The sequence below is a fragment of the Artemia sp. Qi Xiang Cuo genome, chromosome 8 (genome assembly GCF_049724085.1).
Source record: "Artemia sp. Qi Xiang Cuo chromosome 8, ASM4972408v1, whole genome shotgun sequence".
Taxonomy (NCBI): Eukaryota; Metazoa; Arthropoda; class Branchiopoda; order Anostraca; family Artemiidae; genus Artemia; species Artemia sp. Qi Xiang Cuo.
In genome coordinates, this window is record NC_142801.1 from 29,981,320 (window position 1) to 30,003,570 (window position 22,251).

The 22,251-nt window shown below is 35.0% G+C and overlaps 1 protein-coding gene across 5 annotated transcripts in view; it reads right to left on the reverse strand.

Moving 5' to 3' along the window:
- Positions 1-22,251, reverse strand: part of LOC148949317 (retinol dehydrogenase 13-like) — a 79,146-nt gene that overhangs the window by 8,052 nt on the left and 48,843 nt on the right. For 4 of the 5 annotated variants that reach the window (XM_089093342.1, XM_089093341.1, XM_089093344.1 and 1 more), the window contains 3 exons: positions 18,739-18,930; positions 5,186-5,295; positions 3,409-3,498 (listed from right to left, as the gene is read on the reverse strand). In XM_089093342.1, the coding sequence (XP_088949468.1) occupies positions 3,409-3,498; positions 5,186-5,295; positions 18,739-18,930 (392 nt within the window). The remainder of the gene's footprint in view (positions 1-3,408; positions 3,499-5,185; positions 5,296-18,738; positions 18,931-22,251) is intronic. The other variant, XM_089093343.1, reaches the window with a different exon arrangement.

Below are 22,251 nucleotides of genomic sequence, written 5' to 3' on the forward strand. Positions count from 1 at the left end.
GTTAAAATTTAACTAAATCCAAATAGCGTTAGGGTATCCAAGCTATCAAAGAAAGTAAACAGATTTTTTTTGCGAATGGTATTAATTTTTCTATTTCAGGTCAACTAGAGGAGGTATGAAACTAAATTAAACACTACTATTTGTGTCCAGATTTTTAAAAGAGTGTATGTTGTTAAAAATTGCTGAACATTTTTCTATAGCATACAAATAGCAGGCCAAACTATAAAGTCTTAAAAAAACGAAAAGATTTAAAGTATTATTATCTTTTTCCCCGAAAAGACCATCAATATAAAACGAGCAGAAATTAACATGAGTAGGGCTCAAAACCTCTATGCCTTCCCAAGGCCAGAACAAAATTTTCACTTTACTGAAAAAAAAATACAAATGAATGTGCATTGTCAGTTTAATATATATACATACTGATATTTAGTAATCAAAATGTTAGTATTATTTGATTTATTAAAGTTATAAAACTAAAATATTTATATTTTTTTCAGTAAAGTGCAAATTATGTTCTGGCCTTGGGCAGGCATATGGGTTTTGAGACTTACCGATGTTAATTTCTGCTCGTTTTGAGTTTGAATCGGTTGTTTATTGTAATTTCTGTTCGTTTTGGGTTTCATTTATTTATCGATGCTGATTTGTGGTAGTTTCACTCTTGGTAGATTATTTTATTTTATTTTTGCTCATTTTTGGTTTAATGGAGTTCTTTACTTTTCTTTGAAAAACTTATTTTATGGAAAGTTTTTTTTAATTAATCTATAAAACTGGGGACTAAATGAGTGTGGTGATTTAGGCATTTTTCAATTAATTTAAGATGGAAAATTTGGTCAGCGAATACTCTCCCAATCCTAATGTTACAATGTTCTTATCTTAAAACTTGATCTATAGCATCCCTAAGCCTGAAAAGTATCATCATACTAGGTATTTTCCTTCCTACATAAACATAGCTAATGTCTCTATAATTACCCCACTCTGTCTTATCACCTTTCTTAAAGAAAGATTTAATTAAAGTTGTTCTAAAATCGCTAAGTTCTTCCTCATTTTCAAAAATCATATTCATAAAATTCAGTAATGTATTTCTAACTTCACAACCACTATATTAAAAAAAAAACTTATTCTATCAGCACCTGGGGTCTTATTATTTTGCAACGCTTTTAGAACTGTTTCTAGTTCTTCCCAGAAAAATAAATCTTTCTTCAATTCCAAGGTGAAAAAAAAAATCCATTATTTTCTATATCATTTCTTGGAACTTTATTAGGGTTTAGCACATTCTCAAAATGTTTTGTCCATCTTTCTTTAACTCTTTCTTTATCATTAATTATGGCCCTGTTCCAATCTTTAAATGAGGTAAGTACAGACTGACTATTCCCTTTCAGTTTTGTAAAATGCCAATACAATATTTTACTAGTATACCGTCTGGCTGCATCTTCCAAATCTTCAGCACTATTAATAATGGCACACCACTGACCCTTAATTAATATTTTACTGTTTTCTCTACTTTCCTTAAATTTCCCTTATTTTCATTACTAGGTTGCTAGCTACTACTGCAACCCGGATATGATCTACCCCTTAAATGTTTCTTGTACAAGCCCCTCATCTTTTTCACTATAATCAAATCATTGTCACTAATATTCTTGGCTGTATTTCTAACTTTCCTCCTTATGACACCATCTGCTCTAATTTCAGATTTGCTAGTTTAATATTCAAGTACTCCTGGAATTTTTGTCTCAAATTCTCATCCTGGAGTCTACCAACGTTATAATTTCTGGAAGGGACGTTGAAACCCAGAATGGAAGTAGTACTTCTGAGCAAGAAAGTTCAAACCTGGCAGATTGGAAATCTTCCTTTGTCTTGCAACATTGTGCTACGTATTTACTATTTAGAAATATGCAACAAAAATTTTCTCATTTTAAACATCCATATTGCCATGTTAGCCTAAGATTTGCAGTGGGTGCGCTCATAAATCTTTATATACTAATTTTGAGAAAAATCAACAGTAATTTGTGAAACATATGCTTAATATCTTTTGATTTTGGATAGTCGTGCTTCAATCTGAATGATTTTCATGATTAGCATTTACTCATTTAGAACCGTTCCCTAAAAGTTCCGAATAATCTATGTACAGTATGCTGATGTATACGAATTAGGATATAATGGGAGTCGAGGGAGCATAGGCCAAACGGTCTCACTTTAGATTCTTTGAGACCACAGATTGGAAATCAACGTATACATCTTATTTCAAAAATATATGTTTTGCTAAAAAATAAATATCATTTATTTTAAGGGACACTCGATCACTATCATCCACCTAAGAGGGCACCTAAATTTCTAGTTTACCATCGGAAAACCACAAAAAGAAATAAACTTTTGCATGCAAATAAATAAAGTCAGTGTGTTGCAGACGCAGATCTCCTAATGCTTTGTCCTCATACAGGAGTGCTATGCGTGGTTTGGGGTAAAAGAATCTTCAAGTCCATTTTTTCCCCCTAGTTTCCTATAGGTACCCATTTCAGGCTGGGTAGAATTCTGGCTTATATTGCAGACAAACCCCCCTAACCCTCACATCGAACAGAACAACAACCACCACCGACACTCAAACCGGTAAACCCTGTGCTAGGGAATTTATCGTGTTAACCATTCGCTTAGGACAGACGCGATTGGATAACCCGTGTTTTCATTTCACGACCATATGCTGTATAAATCAGACACAACACTCTTTCTAAAATATTTATTTAAGATGTTTTAATTTTCGGCAATCGCATTTTGATCAATGATTTTCAAAACTTCGCTTTGAATCTTAAGGACCGTTATTTAGGCGAATAATTAAGAGTCAAAAGAGCGAAAACACGTTTGTGTTGGTGAATAAGGGGGCACAACTGGACGTAAACTTTTCAACCGTTCTAATTAAAATGGCGACCCAAATTTGTAACCGATACCAAATAGGGTTTTAGAGGTATCCATGGGCACATGGGAAGTTGAGAAAGGGTAGGTATGCCCTGAAATTGACTTAAATTCTATAAAGAAAAACTGAAATATGCGAATAAAACTTCTATTCCCTAACTTTCTATGGCCACTGTTAGCAGATTAACCCCTAGGAAAAAAAAAATAATAGAAGGCACATCGTTCTTTCTTTACAACAAATTTTTTTTAACTACAACATGAATTTGATCTTCTAGTTTAGATCAGGAGCTGCATTTACAAGTTAAGTTACTAACTATAGGAAAGTCAGGAGCTCTAATCGAGAATTCATAAGCTCAAATAATAATAAGATAGATGGAAACAAAAGTAACAAAAGACAAAAAGCAAAATACAAACGGAGAACTAATAGGAAACAGTATGTTAAAACCATCCAATAAACAAAAGACGAAGCTAAACATGAATAAAACGATTGCAAAAAGTTCATACTTTACAGTCTACAAAATATTTTCCAGATATGTTTTGTGCTTCCGGTGCAACTGCTAAATGAACAAGAGTTTGGGCCCCTTCCTTTGGTGACTGTAAAAAAAAAAATCAAAAAAAATCAATTCCTTTAAAAAGATCGGAGACTAAAACTAAAATAAGAAACGAAGCAAAAGCACTTTTACATAACTCCGTTTTCATTTTTGTTACTTCCCATTTCCAATTTTGCTACCTTGTTGCTAAGTAAAAATAAGTAGTTCAAAATAAAACGTGAAAATGATAATTAAGATTAATATCTCCCATATCATACTTTGCCAATTTGAGACGACAACCAAACAAACTAACTTATAAAATCTCAGAAACAGAGGAGTTATATGAAAAATATAACAACAAAAAATAGTAAAAAACATGAAAACCTTAATATATCCTGGGAGGGGGGTAATCCACAGATTTATTTGACATATTTTTACATTATTTAATTGTAAAAGTAAAAATTCTGGTTTTAGTCATAACTTATCAAATGTGCCAAAGGTCGCAGAGCAATAGACATTTTCACTAAAAATTTTAGGCTGTCAGATTCATCAGGTATAGTTGTAAATATTTTACCATTAATAAGTCGAAGTTTTTCTAAAGCCTGAAAGGAGAATTCCTCTTCAGGAAATAATTATTTTTATTTGTTTAAATTTTCTGCTTAGGCTAACCTTATTCCTCATAGGTTGAAAGCTTATTTTGTCCTGCGATAGCGATTTTGTAGTTTTGGCTCCTTCAATTCCGGTGCCAGTTTGGTACAAAGGTTTTAACACTTTCTTATCACTGACTGTGTTTGTATCTTCAACTGACACAAGTTTCGACTGACTACTTCCACTTACATTCTTAATATGTCAATACAATTTCTTACTATTATGCCGTCTAACTGCATTTTCCAGATCCTTGGCAATTTTGTATATCCATTTACCATTTCCTTAATTTATAATCTCATATCTTCTCTTCTTTCCTTACTTTCCTCTTATTCTAGTATAATCTAATACCCTACATCTTCTTGAGCCAACCCCTTCTCTCTTCTACTACGCTTAAAAATTTTCGTACCTATTCCTATTTGCTTTTCTGTCTTTCCTCCCTAAGATATTTTCTGGTAAGAAAAACCCCTCCTTAAGGTACTTCAAAACTGCTTTCCCAAAGCTATTCGATCCATGCTCTACATTATCAAACTCTAAATTTTATACTTTTATATACAACTGCTTTTGGAAAGTTCCTTTCAAGCTCTCATCTCGGAGTTTATTAACGAATTAACTACCCACCAATCTGAAGGTAGGTACTCTTCCTAAATTTCAGCTTTATATTAACCCTAGACACTACCTCTCTATTCTTAATATTTAATATCAGCAATCCTATCCACCCTAGTGTCTTGTGTCGATCCTTCTCATCTTCAATTTACAACAAAATATTCTATAAGATCGGCCGTCATACCATCATGTGAGTGCTATGCTAAGTTATGGGCCATCTTAATGTCGTGAAAAGGAAGATGAGATATATAAGGGATGCATCCAGTAATTGGAAGAATTATATTTATGTTGCAGTAGTAATGACAGTTTATTTATAGTAGAAATGTTAAGACAAATGGTGTGAGTTTAAACCGTTGAATTCCCCTCTACAGCTGAGATCCGTCTGTAATGCATAGTGAGGCATGAAATGCAACGAATCTGAAGACGCAAAATGTTTAGCTAAGCAGGCATATGAACTGGACTTTACGATCTACTTGGTAATTTCAAGTAATTTGGCATACTCGAAATAAGATCTTCCTTGGTGTCCAAACTAGCAGTCGGATATAAGTTGGCTGGCGATCATATATCGGTGTATCTACAGCTCCTGGATGCATTGTATTGACAACTACACCTGAAAAACGCATGAATTAATCTGGCATAAGGTAATACATACTCGACAATCATAACACAGAGAAGGTAAAAAGTTAATTGATTATTCTATTCTGACATAAATTTTATAATTTTTTTCCAAAATTGAAGTTTTCAAATAAAATTAAAGAGCTATACCATATTCAAACGCATAATAATTCAAATATAATATGAACAGAAACAAGAGTGAATGAATGGATGAAGCCCCAAAACGGACAGATATTAGAAGGAATAATCCCATAAGATATAAGATACACTGTTACGGATGAATACTAAAAGACAATTTTTTGAACCACATTGGCCTACAAAAAAATGTCGAAACAAAAACTAAACTATGAATACCAAAACGAATAAAATTAGAAATGAAAAATCAAGTCAAACCTTGCCAAAAATAAGAATATGGCTCCCATCCACTAAATCCCTGAAAAACCACAGCGTGAGTTGTGCTTTATTTTTTTCTGGTTAAGAAATAATCTTTTGTAACTTAATTTTCGCAATTAAAACTGTTCTAGTTAGTAAACTTTTGTAACTGATTGTATTTAGATTTCAGATAATCTTCAAATACTCAGTCAAATTCTTCAATCAGGTGCAGATTTATAAAAAAAAGAATTCCTCAATACTATTTTTGCTAAAGAAGTTCGGGTGGATGGGGAGGAATCCTATCCATATCGATTTAAAATCTGTGCAATTTTTGGTATGTAATTCTTAGAACTGACGCCATCCTATAGACGCCTAGAGCTACCTAGGTAAAGAGCGATTTGGATTAAATGTGCTCTTCATTTTTTTCCCAGGCTACTTCGTATGGAAGGAGTCATTGTAGAAAATTCAGAAGGGGGGGGGGGGCTCATTCGAATGGAAACGCAAAGCTCTAGTGCCCTTTTTTAAGAGTCAAATTGATTGGAGGATAAGGGGGAAGTCCATTATGCAAGAAGTCTATTGTTTTCATGTAGGTTTTATTATTGGGAAGAAGAGTATCGTTGAGCCTGGGTATTCTAGAGGGTCAAGGGTATTAAGGTGAAACTTTCAGAAGATGGTGAAGTCAATAAAAACACACTATGTGCATCCAGAATGTCAAAAGAGCGTATTTGCAAAATCTCAGGAACGGATAAGGGCATTAGCTTGACATTTTCAGGACATTTTAAAGAGGATGTGGAATTAGATCGAGCGATACTTTGTATTCTACTTTGTCAAAAAGGTGTAGATGTAATATATCAAGATTGGCTAAGGTTATTCACTGAAACTATCAGGGCATGTTGAACTAAATGAAAATATACTATATGCATCCACACTGTCAAAAGGACGGATCAGAAATATCTCAGAAACGGTTAAGACTTCTAAGTCGAAACTTCCAAGAAATTTCCAGGGGATACAGAACTAAACCAAAGACACTATGTACCTCCAGGTATCTCAGGAAAAGGTAAGGGTATGAATTTGAAACCTACAGGGCCTGTTGAGTAGGATAATAAAAATAATTACGTGCGTCCATGTTGTCAGAAGAGTGTATCTCCAATATCTCAGGAACGGCTACGCACATTAAGTTGAAACTTTCAGCAAAGGTTGAGAGGGATTTTGAACCAAACTGAAAGGCACTATGTACATCCAAGCTGTCAAAAGGACATATCTGCAGTGTGTTGAGAACGGCTAATGCTCTTAATTTGAACTTTTTAGGGCATGTTGACGGAATATTGAACTAAATCAAAAGACGCTATGTACATCCAGGTTGTCAGGTGGGGGGGGGCAATAGTGATTCTGAGGCTTACACTTTATTTCTGATGTGAAATAGCGTATACCAATTACACCTTATAGGCTATCTCATTATAACCTCCATATAACTATCTCGGAGAAAAACCTCACTCTTGGAATCCCCCTGACATGGTAGTACTCAATCGCTGACTCAGATTACCATGCTCAGTGTTAGGCTGGGGAAGGGGTATTCTTCAGGTACAATCGGACGGGTATCTCTTATCTATGCTCCAAAAACATCACGATATATTATCTCAAGATATCTTCATCAAAATAGGAGACAAATTCCTTTACCACAAACAGATCGTGGACAAAAAGATTCCAGAACCTGAACCTAGGCTAGGAAAAATACATTAGACACATTAAACTGTAAAAGACTTACTATTCAATTTCAAGTATAAAATTGGACTGATTAAAACAGGACAAAAAATAAAACAGTAGCTTCTGAGAAGAGCGTGTTCCTTTGACGTTCTGCCCAAAATATAAATAGCAAGTCAAATTTCAATTCTTCAGCAGAAAAATAAAAACCTTTGTGAATACTCCTTTTATTAGCCAAAAAAATATTTTCAATTTAAAATGAACCGACATCAACTCAAAAAAATTCCGAAAGAATTTTTTTTTTAAAGAAAAGTATAGAGCTACATTCAACCAAAGATAACTAAAATTGAAGTCAAATAGCAACTCAAACTTAAAGCAAACAATCAGAAAATAAATGAGACTTAAAAGGAACAGAAATAATGAATCTTCAAGTTGGACTTATGACAAATATAAATTACTACAAATAAGAGTAAGGTTAACGCCTGCTAAGAAAGGGCAGAGCGGCATTTCCCCTTTACTGAAAACCAAATGTTTTAAAAACTTTATTAATGAGATTTTTTATTCAATATCATGTGGCTATTGGGGTCTGAGTAACGAAAAAGGGCACGGAAGGGCTCGAGCTGCCTTCCAATCACTTTCAACCCTTATAAAGGACACTAAAACTTTCTGTTTCCAAACAAAAGACCCTGTTCCAAGTTTCTACAACTAAGTTTCTTCTACTAGAAGTAGCCGAGAGGAGGGGAACAAAGAAAATACATAATACATGGGAGGCACATAGTTCCTTATTATAGGTAAACCTTAACTTGCATTATGAGTAGCTGTTACTATATATATTATAGGTAAAGTTATTTACTTCCAGTAAGAGTCCTTTACTGCAAGAGAAATTGTAAAGTATTACAAAAAATTCTCTGCAGTTAGAAAAAAAAATATTTGAATACCATGATAATAAAAAAAATATCAATATCTTTATTTGCTGGATTTGGATTTAAGTTTAAATCCTAGTCCAGAATTATCTTCAAGTTTGATGAAAACGGTTTTGTAGTTAAATTTGTGTTTGTATTCGTTGTTTATATGTGTATTACAGACGACGACCATTTTCACGATGGAACAACTACGAGTATATCTGCTGAATCATATTATTTATCAACCAAATTGAAGCACTAACTCAAAGAACTAAGAAATTTTTTTTAGCATACTAAGACAAAGAAGTAATTGTTTATTCCATTGCTAAAACATCATCCTCAATTTTTTCTCTACAAAAATTTCTGTCAACAGGGTAAAGGGGTAATAATTTGTTTTGAAAAGTGGGGAGAGGGAGGGGGTAAAATGGGAAGAACTCCATTTGAAGTTTATTTTTGCACTGCTCCAAAAATACTATTTTGCCATGAATCAGACAGGGTACATTTTTTTCACTTATTATAATAATTTCATAAGTTGACTATAACAAGAATGGCTCTCTTTTAAAATGAGTTCTCTTTTTTTTAAAAGAGGGACTGGCTCTTTTTTTAAGGCTGGTTTCAGTGATTTTTAACCCCACTCCTTTTTATATTGTTTATTTTGTCTAAGTTCATTTTTCAGTAATCTTCCCTTGTATTTGTAACTGAGATTTAACTTTTTATACCATTATTGAATGTTAGTTTGATATTCGTTTGGTGCTTTTTCGTTTGTTCTTCCTTCTTGTCTTGGTCTAATGGTCATTCTTATTGTCTATAGACAACAGCGGAGGCCAAATTCCTGCCCAAATATCAAGCGAGCCAATAAAAACAAAGGAAGCAATGTTACTAATTTTGGTTACGACACTGGAACAGATTTTTTTATGTAAATAGTTCTTTCTTTGTTTGTATTTCTTCATTTTTTAAGTTTTATTCTTAACACTAAGCAGATCTCGACACTTATGTAGCTGTAATATACGTAAGGTTTATTATATTCATTTAGTTTCCATTTTACGAACCGACATATTCAAAGGTTTTGAGAGAGGCAGCATCCAGGCTTGATAACCACAATAGAGAATTGTTTGCATTAGTGCAATGTCTTCAACAATCAAAAGTTGTACCTATGTGGAACAAGAACTCATATTTTTGTCATTTGCACATTCCCACCTATCTAAAAAGCGTAAAAGACCTTCATTGGATTTTATACTGTATAGCTGTCCTTTAAAATAATGATTTGTATACGTATCAAATGAGTACAAGTCATAATCCCGCAGATCATTTAACTCGCACTATCTCAGAGATAGTTCAGAAAAAATCGCGAAGTTAATATACGTGGTTCGCGGTTTTCATCAGCATTCATTCTGCTAACATCTAAGTACACAGGCAGTAAAATAACTTGAAAAACCAGTTCCCATTATCAAGAATTGTCATGTTAAGTGAAAACTCTACTTTATAAGACTTGCTATATGTTAAGCGGAAATTTTGTGAGAATAATTACAGTCACTGGAATAGTCACTCGGATGCATTTGTGAGGCTCGGCCCTCACAGAAAGATAAGTAAGCTTTCTAATTATTATAACCATATTTCCGGATTAATTATGACTTCTGTTAATTTATCTCAAACTCTACAAGAAATTAATCGAAAATTGAACGGAATAGAAATAGTTTCGTCGCAGGTTCAAGAACTTAGAAACGACCTATCTGCTATTTCGTCGCGAATTGATTCGACAGTAGAGAAGTTCTCGGAGGATACGTCACAATTGAAGAAAGATTACCTAAGTTTGCAAGCTGAAATGTCGGCTACTAACGTAAAATTGCAAAGACTAGAAAATGAGTCTAAAAAATGTAATTTGATCCTGTATAATTTCGATCCTACAAACAAAGGTTCTTCGTTACGAGAAGATGTAATGAAAGCACTCAACTTACATGTGCCAAATTTAAGGCTGAAAATGATGGACATTAGAGACATTTTTTGGCTAAACGCTAAATAAGGTACGTGACCGGTGTTGGTTAAGTTTACAAGCAGTTACATTCATGATACAATATTGCGTTGTAGTGCGCACCTGAAAAGGGTGGGTCTTGGTGTTAGTCCCGATTATACAGAGCGTGAACTGTCTATCCGTAACCGCCTAAAGCCTTTTCTTGAACGGGCTAGAGGAGAAAATAGAGAAGCAAGACTAAGAGGGACAAAGTTATATATTGGTCAACAGTGTTCTACGTATAGCTTTGATAAGCAGTCTGTAGTTGAGGTTACGAATGCCCCTAATATAGAGTCATCAGCGAGTACCATGACCCATTTTAAGGAAAATTTTGGACAAGTTTTACCGTGAACCTGGGTCTTTACCAGTGGCACAAAAAAGTTTAGTAAAGAGTTTGGTTTCTGAAAATAATCGGTTTATTTTCCCGATGGAAGAACCTTGCAATTCAAGATCGCGTTCTGGATCTTCATCCTCAATTCAATCTTTCTTTAGTGTAGTGGAGGAGCTTAGTAGTGATAACGAAATAAATGGGGTGAACAGTGAAACTCCTGTTATTAAAAAAGGCTCCATATCAACTTTTGTCGGGCCTGTGGTGGCTCCCAAACGTAACAGCCACCAAATCATTAGCCCAGATGACCACCTAATACAGAAGAGCAAGTCGGTTAGAGCTGACGACCCAAATAACATGGAGCCTAGGCGGCTATTTGACCCGTCGCAACCCATTGGCTCAGATAGTGAATAGGATAAGCAGGGCCATGGTGCAAATTACGAGTGTCATTTAGTCCATTGGAATGGTCAGGGTTTTTCGTATTTCGTACTAGAATATCTTCTTTATTGTTGTGATTTTTCAGTTTTATCATTAGTAGGAACGTGGCTGGAAAAACAGGAGAGAATAGAAGGTTTTTCTTACTTTGGATCACAAAGAAAGCGATCGCAGAATTGTAGTACTTATGGAGGAGTGGCATTATTGATTACGAATAGATGGCGAAATGTATCTCGGTTGAAAAGTGTTTCATGTAATCTAGTATGGGTGCGAGTATCTTTAGGTAGTAACTCGTTTATCTTTTGTTCAGTGTATTTACCGCCGGAAACTAGCACTTTTAGTGATGAAGATACCTGGGAGATATTAGAAAATGATATGGATCGTTTTTCAGAACAGTTTCCGTCCGATTATTTTATTTTTCTAGGGGATTTTAACGGATATACAGGAGAGGGCGAAGGAGTACGTGAGGAGGACGTGGATCTTGAACTAGAAAAAATGAATGGAGCTTATATGATTGAGCCGTCGGTTATGAGAAGGACGAGTAAGGACGGTCATCGGAGAAAGAATAATTGGGGTAAAAAATTATTTGATTTTTGTGGTAAGCAGAATTTGGTTATTTTGAATGGGAGGACAGGGAAGGATAAAGGAGTGGGGGATTTTACATGTTTTTCGGGTAGATCTCCAAGTGTTATAGATTATGGGGTTGTTAGTCTGGGGCTTCTTTCTTGCTGTGTGGATTATGAGGTGATGGCGCTGGCTGGGTCGGATCACGTGCCTATTAGGGTTGAATTAGAAGGGGGAGAATGGGCTGAGAGCAGGAAAAAGAAGTTTGGGGTTAAGGGAAAGATGGGTAATGAGCTTGAATGGAGGGAAGGTTTAAGGTTTGATAATGATAGTGAGGAGAAGTTGAAAAAGGTACTAGTTGAAGATAGAGGGCTGGATTCATTTATTCAGAAGAGTAAGGATTTGGCAAAGGATGGGGATATAGCAGGATCTGTTGATTTTTTGTCGTGGGTTTTGTACAAGATAGGAACTAAGGTGGCACGAAGGAGAAAAAATGGTAGAAGTACTGGTTTGATGAGTTTTTTTTTATAAGGAATGTGAGGAAAAGAAGAAGGAGGTTTTAGTAGCTTTTAGATTGCTTAAGGCTAGTAGTACATTTGATCAGGATAATAATTTGCAGGTTTTTAGGGACAAGCGATGGGGATATAAAAGGCTACTTAAGTTGAAGAAGAGACGTTTTGAAGAGGAAGAGAGCCAAAAAATACGGGAGAAATTCAGCGTGAATGATACAACGGAGTTCTGGAAGTTAATTAGGAAATCAAAAGAAAATAGAAGGTTGACTGATTAAGTCCCTCACGCCGATACCTGGCCAGAATACTTAGAACAAAAATACAAAGAGATATACACCGAAGAGGACGAAGAGAGAGCTGATGAGGAGATGAATCAAACAGTTCGTGGTAACGAACTGTAAGTAAGGAGCGACCCGGCTCAATGGTAACCGAAACTCTAGAAAACGGGTTTTTGATACCAATAGATATATCAAAAGAATCAGATTTCAATTTCAAATATTGATTTCAAATATATAACTTTCATCAAGTTTAGTGCTACCTATCAAAAGTTACGCGCCTGAGAAAATTTGGCAGATTTACAAAAAAAGGGGGAAAGACCCCTTAAAAGTTATAGAACCTTAATGAAAATTACACCATCATATTCAGTGTCTCAGAGAACCCTGCGGTACAGGTTTCAAGCTCCTACCTACAAAAATTCGGAATTTTGTATTTTTTGCCAGAAGAAAGATCACGGATGCGTGTTGATTTGTTTGTTTGTTTGCTTTTTTTTTTCGATTTTACCATGGGTGATAGTATAGATCCAGTTTTCCTACAATATCCTAGGAGGGCTCATTCGAACAGAAGTTAAAAGTTTTAGTGCCCTTTTTAAGTGACCAAAAATATTAGAGGGCAACTTGGCCCCCTCTCACGCTTATTTTTTTCCCAAAATCACCCGATCAAAATTTTGAGATAGCCATTTTGTTCAGCATGGTCGAAAATATGATAAATATGTCTTTTAGGATGACTTAGTCCCCCGAAGTTCCCAGGGGGAGGGCTAAAAGTTATGAACTTTACCCAATTTTGAAATGTTGTTTTGGTTTTTGGTATGTATACAGAGGTTTTCTGGTGGTTTTTTTTCTGGTAGTGGGTGGGAAGGGTGGGTCGGTGGTTATGTAGGAGGATCTGTTCATGAAGGAACTTTTCATGGGGGAAGGGAAATTGCCATGAAGGGGGCGCCGGACTTGCCAGCATTATTTATTGGTTATTGGGAAGTATACAACCAATTTCAGGAAGGATTTTTTCTGGAGGGGGGGGGGGGCTAGAGGAGGGGGTTACTCTGGATAATATTTCCGTGGAGGATGTTTCTTTGGGGTAAGGGACATTTCTATGAAGGGGGCGCCGGATTTCCAAGCATTATTTAAGAAACATTCAGAAATTAAATTAAAAAAAATAAGTTTTTTCAACTGAAATGTAAGAAGGAATATTAGAACTTAAAACGAACAGAAATTATAACGTATGTGAGGAGGTTCTCCCCCAAGTCAATACCTCACTCTTTACGCTACAGTTTTTTTAGTGCTTTCAAAGAGCTATCTATTCTTATTAAACGGCCTTTGTGATTCAGGGGTTTGTGAATCAAAATTTTTTTTAACTTTTAACGTAAAGAGCGTGGTATTGACTAAGGGGAGAACCCCTTCATATAAGTAATAACATATATGTAATAAAAAAAACAATAAAAAAACAAGCGATACGGCTCAATAGTATTCGAAAATTTTAAAAACAAAATTTTGATGTCATTAAATGTATCAAAAGAATGTGTTTATAATGCTGATCCTAAATATATAAATTTTATTGAGTTTAGTATCACTCATCAAAGGCTAGGAGCCTGAGGAAATTTACTCGAATTTTTAAAGAGGGGGGAAACATCCCCTAAAAATGAAAAAGTTTTATTGAAAATCACACCGTCAGATTCCGCGTATAAGAAAACAATATTATATATGTTTCAAGCTCATATATGAAAAAATCTGCAACTTTGTATTTTTTGCCAGAAGAAAAATATACGAATATATAAGTTAGTTACGTAAGTTAATTTGTAAAGACATCGATTTAGCAAAAGAAAAGTAAAATTTTTATGCAAATAAAAGCTGCATTAAATAAAAAACGAACAGAAATTAAATAAAAAAAACAGGTTTTTTAAACTGAAAGTAAGGAGCGACATTAAAACTTAAAACGAACAGAAATTATTCCCTATATGAAAGGGGCTGTCCCCTCCTCAACGCCTCGCTCTTTACGATAAAGTTTGACTCTGTCTCACAATTTTATTTTTTAAAACAATAAAAACTTTAGCGTAAAGAGCGAGGTGCTGAGGAGGGGACATCCCATTTCATAGACGGAATATTTTCTGTTCGTTTTAAGTTTTAATGTCTCTCCTTACTTTCAGTTTAAAAAACTTGATTTTTTTATTTATAGCTTAGAAGAGACAGCCGATTTTGAGTTGGATTCAGAGGACGCTAAACTACTGGAGCCGGTTGGACAGGAAGAAATATGGCACGTCTTGAAAAGCATGAGAGGGAATTTAGCATCGGGCATCGACGGAGTACCAACTAAGCTGTTAAAATGGTCAAGAGCATGGATACTGCCAGTGTTTGCATAGATATTTTCGACAATTCCAAGTACACATCTATGGCCGCAAAATTGGCAGATATCGATTATGATCCCATTATTTAAGAAAGAAGAAAGAAACCTGCACAAGAACTACAGGGGGATAAGTTTAGAAAGTTCTATCAGTAAGTTATTTTGTAGAGTTCTGTCTCATAAGATGGATAAATGGTTAAATTATAAAGGTATATTAATTGAATTTCAGGCAGGGTTTAGGGAAAACTATAGTACAATTGATCGAATATTTTGTTTACAGGTTTTAGTTAGTAAATATACGAGGTATAGGGATAATAGGCTATATACGGCGTTTTTGGACATTAGGGAAGCATTTGATGAAGTTTCAAGGAGCATGTTGAAAGGGGTGTTAGTGAAATTAGGATTGCCAATTAGATTAGTAGAAGTTATAATGAAAATGTATGAGGTGTTTAAAGTAGTAGTAAAGGTATGTATTTCTTATTCTAGGCTAGTTTTAAGTAATGTAGGCCTCAAACAGGTGTACACTCTATCACCGCGTTTGTTTTCTCTTTTTATTAATGATATTGAAGTGTGTTTTAAAAATGGAAATGTCCCTATGTTGAAATTAATGTCGCTGTAGCTCCTTTATTTATTATTTGCAGATGTCATAGTATTGTTTCCAAAATCATCACCGGATTTGCAAAAGATGTTAGAGATTTTGGATAGTTATCTGGGGAGTAAAAAATTAGTTTTAAATATTAATAAATCAGTTTTATTAGTTTTTGGAAAAGAAGAAAGGGAAAAGAATAAGTTTTATTTAAAGGGAAAGAGATGAAAGAAGTTAAGGATTTTATTTATTTGGGATGTAAGTTCACAAGTTCAGGGAGGTGGAGCGATCAGGTGCAAATAGCGAGTTGGAAGGGTCAGAAGGCTTCATGGGCGTTATTGAAGAGTCCCATTAGGCATCTAGGACCGGCAGATATTAAGCTACAGAAGAGAATTTTTGAAACAAAGGTACGCCCAGTATTGAGTTACGGTGGGGAAGTTTGGGGGTTTGAAAAAGGGGAAGAAATAGAGAGAATTTAGTTAGGACATTTCAGGAGACTTTTAGGGCTAAGCGGGAAATTTAATAATCTGGTATTAAGGGTGATCTAGGATTATTTTTATTGAGGGTAAAAAGATTGGTTAGAACGATAGGATACTGGGGAAAGGTGATTGGTTTACAGAATAATAGGTTAGTAATTGCAGCATATCTGGACGTGTTGCAGGATAGAAGGAAATGTTCTTGGGCTTCCCAGGTGAAATCAATCTTAAATAGTTGCGGGTTATCAGGTGCTTAGAATGAAGGGAAGGGGATAGGACTGGAAGTAGGAAATGTAGCAAAATTAATAAAGGGTGTGCTTGAAAATCAGGAGATTCAGAAATGGCAGTGTGAATTCGCAGTCTCGGTGTTCCTCGGCGTTTACCGGCAATGGAAGGAGGTCTGGGGATATGATATTTATTTTAAAGCGGGTTTAAATAGTGAAGAAATTAAGTGGTATATATCAGGGAGGGATAATTTTCTAGCACTTGGAAAAAAGGAGGAAATATTTAGGCAGGGTAAGGGTAATGGACGGTCCTTACTCATGCCCTATGTGCGGAGAAAATGGTGAGGATCTGCTTCACTTCATGGCCCTTTGTCCCAAATTACAGGATTTAAGGAAAGAATTATTTTTTGGTAATGTGGGGACAAGTGAGGGGTTGGTTTCAGTAATGGAATGAAAAAATTATGGGACAATAAGAATGATAGCAAATTATATAAAATTGGGTATGTCACATAGAGATAGATTTTTGTAAAGGGGGTGGGGTGAGTGTTGAAATTATTGTTGTATGTGTGTAAGTTATTTTCTTGTTTGTTATTTTTTTGGAGTCATGGCCCTTGATAGATGTAACATACATCTATCCATGTATGTTAGTTTAATGGTATTGTGTGCTTTATTATGTTTTTGTTTTGTTTTGTAATTTTGCGTTGTTATTGTTATGTAGGCTACTATACTTTGCTATGAGTGTTATAATCACGTGCTATTATTTTGTGTGATTTTCCATTTTTTTGCCATAGCCCAAAGCGGCTTTTATCGCAATAAAAATATCTATCTATCTAAAAATATCTATAGATGAAATGCAGGCATGTATGACACTACAAGGTCATTTCAAGGACAAAAACTTCAATTGATTATTTTGGAATTATTTGGAACATGCTCCCTGTGTATGTGCGAAGCTGCCACTCGTTTGGTATGTTCAAAAATTATGTTAGAGATTTTTTAGCTAGTAATTAAGTTTTTTTCTGGTTTCCCTTGGAGTTGATGTCTCTGGATTGAATTGGATATTTATTTGAGTTGGTGAATTCATGTATTCTCCCCTGCCTAGCTTGTCATTCTAGGAATTGTTAAGGTGGGTGACTGGATTTTTTTTTTTATTTTGTTTATATATTTTTTTGTGTTAGTATTATTTTTTACTCCCCTGTTCTTTCCCGGCCATGGAGCCTGATGGGGGAGATTTTGTTGATGTACTTTCTTGTTAGGATTTTTATTGTTAAATAAAGAATTCACTCACTCACTAGTAGAGAAAAAAATGGTAAAGTTCCAAAGAAGTGGCCCTGACAGTGCATTGGGGATACAGGAATTAGAGAAAAAGGGTCACCTGAGTTAAGGAGGACTGTGGCTCCCAGGGTTCAAAGCTCAGGGAAAATTGCGTCACAGCCCTACCATGACTGACTCGACTTAAAAAAGGCATCACCAACAAGAATGGTAAGTCAAATTTGACCAGCCCGCGTGCGCCCAAGACTAGCAATCAAGGGGAGGCGTACACGCAAACTCTAAAACCCCAAGGAAGTTTTGATGAGACACTTCCAATACATGGAAGTGGACAAATCTACATTCGAGCATTAAGGGTTAGTTCGTCATGTTGTGTTCTGGGTTCATATCCTTGTGAGTTAACGTAACGTATAGAAGGTAAAGACAAAATATTATCACTATTCTCAATTTTTGCTGTGTTTATCACAATCGTTTCCAAAACGGAGTTTAATTAGTATTTATCTTGCAACAAATGTTACTCTATTCAAGGAGAAAACATTTAAGTTTGAATATTTGACGCTTATCTTTTAAAGAAGACAAAATCAATCACTTTAAGTGATAGACATAAGATTCCTTTCATCAGCTTTGACTGAAAGGTTTAATTAATGTTGTAACCTTGGATTTATTTTCTGTACCCACCTCCCGCCCCTTCGCTACTCCCACGCCCTCAGAAAACAGACAACCCAGGAAGGAGTCGTTTTCTAAGGGAGAAATCCAAAAGAAATTTTAATTATCCCGCCAATTCATTCCAAAACAGACAGATGTAAGATATCTTTTATCCCATCTCTTTTTCTATATTTTAACTCAATTTCAAGTTTGTTTACTCCCTTTGAACTCCCTTTTTTGATGATGAATACAGATTCAACAATATTTGCTTGGGAGAGGAGTCCTGAGAATAAAATATTATCTTAACAAACTCTAAAAAAACCAAATAGACCAAGAAAATACGGAATAAATCTGAAAATAAATATAAAAAGTAAACGAGCATAATGTATTTGAATATACCAAGTTACAAGCTGCTTTCGCAAGACAAAATTAACCTACGATTGAAAAGGAATAAAAGGACACATCAATTTGCGCGCTACTCGAATAGTAAAATTTCAATGAAAGGCTCACAAAATGTTTCTTCAAAAAGCGTAAATAAAGATTCTTAGTATTTGTAATTTGACTCATTTTTAAAGACTGGATGAGACAGTCAACATCAGAAAAGTTTACTTGGTCACTAAGTTTATGATTATATGTTTTTGAATATTTCACGAGCATATCCAAGCAATTGTTTTCATTTTATATTTAGTTATTAAAAGTCTGATTGACCCCAAAGACCTTAAATTCAACATAAAATATTGCAAAATATGGGATTGTTATAAATTATAATATAAGTTTTTATATTTCCTTCATTTTATATTGGAGATTATTACCGTCATCCTTAAGTTTCCTTGATAGTTCTTTTGTAAAAAGCATCATACAAAGCTTTGAAGCCCCATAAATTTTCCAATAACCAGCACCACCTTTTTGAAAATTCAAATTATCCACATCTAAGTCTAAACTTCTCCAGTGGACTTTGCTTCCCATATTGATTATACGACTTGGAGCTGCATTTTTCACAAGATCTGAAAAACAATATTTTAAGATTATATATTCGAAAGCAAGTATCAGTGGTTTGCGTGTAAATACTAGCTATTTAGACTTGTGCTATCAACAATTTTTAACTAACATTATGTTTAACTTGTGTATACCCGTCTGACTGACGATATTTCAAACAGTAAGCTGTACCAAAAATGTGGTTCTATCCCAATTTCTAGGGCTATAATGAGAGATAGGTTGAGTTGGCTAGGTAAAGTTCTGTGAATGAAGGATGACAAATTGCCAAAGATCGTCCTTTATGACCGACCTTCTAGATCCAAATCAAAAACAAGTCGTCCCCAAATAGGGTGGGAGGTCGTAAGGAAGGACTTATGGCACACTAAAAACTTCTTTGGAGGGTATAGAGGATTTTTTCAATAGATGAGTATGTATGGAAAGCTTGCGGAGCTGTGTTCACCTCAAACGACTTGGTGCTTTTGTGAGCATTAGTAGTAGTAGCAGTAGTAGTAGTAGTAACACCATAAAACAGATAGTTTGATCATTTTTTCTTTTTATTTAAACAAAGCAGAAAGGAAAATTAGTACCAACAGAGGAGACTTGGAGTTCTAAGATCTAACCAGTAAGAAAGGATTAGCCAAAAGCTTTAGGAACAACGGCAGATTAGTCTTACAAAGCAACAATTTAGCTGAAAAACCTTTTTATCTCGAAATGCTAAAAAACTTTGTTTTAAATAATGAAAGCAAACAATAAAAGTTGTGAAAAAAAAGACGAAACATTAGAAAAAATATACCAGAATTAAGAAATGTAATATTGTGGTCCAACTAAATACTATTTGCCAAAATACTAAAAGATGATACAATTTACAGACAGCATTATAACTGAACTGCAAAAGATTTTTGACTCAGCGAATGCAGTATTTGCAAAGAAATCCTGCAATCGACCTTAAACTTACAAAAAAGGAGATATCAAACAGTTTGTGGTAACGAACTGTAAGTGTATGTAACATAAAAAAAACAACAGATTTTAATGCTGATTTGAAAGGTGTTATTTTCATCAAGTTTAGCACTACCCATTAAAGGTTACGAGTCTAAGATAATTTGGCTTATTTTCGAAAAAAGGGAGAAACACCCCCTAAAAGATATAGAACCTTAATGAAAATCACATCATCAGATTCAGCGCATTAGAGAACCCTACTGTAGAGGTTTCAATCTCCTATCTGAAAAAAATGTGGAATTTTGTGTTTTTTGCTAGGATAAAAATCACGGATTCGTGTTTATTTTTTTTTTTTTTTTGTGTTCCCAAGGGTGATCGTATCGTCCGAGTGGTCCTAGAATATCGTTGGAGGGCTCATTCAAATGGAAATGAAAAGCTCTAAGCCAATTTTAAGTGACCAAAAAAATGGAGGGCAACTAGGCCCCCTCCCACGCTTATTTGTTCCCCAGACTCACCCGATCAAAATTAACCGGTTCTAGTAAAGGGAAAACAGTTGCCAAGACTTCGTGACACACCCCTCTGACATTTATACCATTTTGACATTTTCATCCAAAAGCCTCAAGACATTTTCTTTTTTTTCGGCATTTCATTTTTTCGCTCGAAACACCTTTCATATTTCTTCTTTTTCTAGAGTTCTTGACCCCGTCAGGACTCGAATGGTCATTCTCTTCCAATGGTACAGCACCCCAAGCAAGTCGTTCATGAAATCATTTCCAGTATTTTGTATCAAGAACCACATTCTAAAAATAACCAATTGCATGACAGCTAAGATTCCCCATTTTTTGGCATTCGTTAGAATGGTGCGTTACTCTCCCAATTTGATACACACCAGGAGACATTTGCTCTGTAGACATTAATAACGATAAAACGAAAATTTATAGTTTCTTTACATGGGTTATTAGATTTCACACTATTGCGACAGTACCCCCCCCCCTCTAGCATGCAATACCGGAGGAATAAGGTTGATATTAAACGCAAATTTAAGACATATTAAGAACTTTTAAGGAAAATATTCATTTCTTTTAGCACCTGTTATATTTTCACTTCTTCCATGGGAAAAATTCCTAAATGAGTCAAAACTAACTTTTAAGCTCTAGCTCACACAATAATTATCTTACATGACTCCCCCCCCCCATCCAAATATGAGACGATGGAATCTCCACCAAGCCATTGTTCTCACATTTAAAATAAAAAATTATTTCTTGAAATCTCGTGATAAAAGTTTTTTGAAACCCAAGCCAATCATAATGCCCCACAAAATACTCCACACCGCCATAGCATTTCACCCATGTGACACCCCCCAACCACTGGCTTACCTGATTTTAGTGAAATTATTAAACCATATTAAAAGGCATTATTCAAAGACTTTTAACGAAATGCATCGTTTCATTGAGTTTTGTTAGATTTCACTCCACCTCTAGTGAAAAATTCATTTACCACCTCCCACCTTATCTTTAAGCTCTAGAGTATACTAGTCAAAGACAATGCATACCACCTTGGTAAATTATTGATGGTATTAAACCCCCCCCCCTCTGACATCGCTACATCTCACCAAAAACATTTTTCAGGGCATTTCCAAATAAAAAACTATGCCTTTAAATCCCGTGATTTAAGTTTTTACAGCCCAAGCCCATCATGATACCCCCACAAAACACTTCACACCGCCAAGGCATTTTACCCATATGACACCGGCCCCCCTCCCACTCCCTGGGTGACCTTATATTAGAGGTATATTTAAACCATATTAAGAGGTATTACTGAAAGACTTTTAAAAAAATGCATCGTTCCATTGAGTTTTGTTAGATTTCACTCCCCCTCTAGTGAAAAATTCATTTACCACCTTCCACCTTATCTTTAAGATCTAGAGTATAATAGTCAATGACAATGCATACCACCTTGGTAAATCATGGAGGGTATTACACCTCCCCCCCCTCTGACATCGCTACATCTCCCGCAAAACATCTTTCAGGCCTTTCCAAATAAAAAACTATGCCTTTAAATCCCGTAATTCAAGTTTTTGCAACCCAAGCCTATTTTTATACCCCCACAAAACACTTCACACCACCTTAGTATTTCACCCTTGTGATTCCACCCTTCACCTAGCAACCATTTTCAGAGGGCGCCTTGATAATAGATGCAATTTTTGGACATTATTGTAGTCTATAAAAGAGTAAAATATATAAACAATAACATGAATACTTTGATTACATGAGGAAATAATAAATGATAAATAAAACCAAAAAAAAGTGAGAAAACGAGGATTTTGTCAGCCAGTGGTAAAACATGAATACGAAAAACCAGAAAATATTTCGACTAGGTCCTCCGCCAAGTCGTCCTCAGTGCTAAAAACAAAC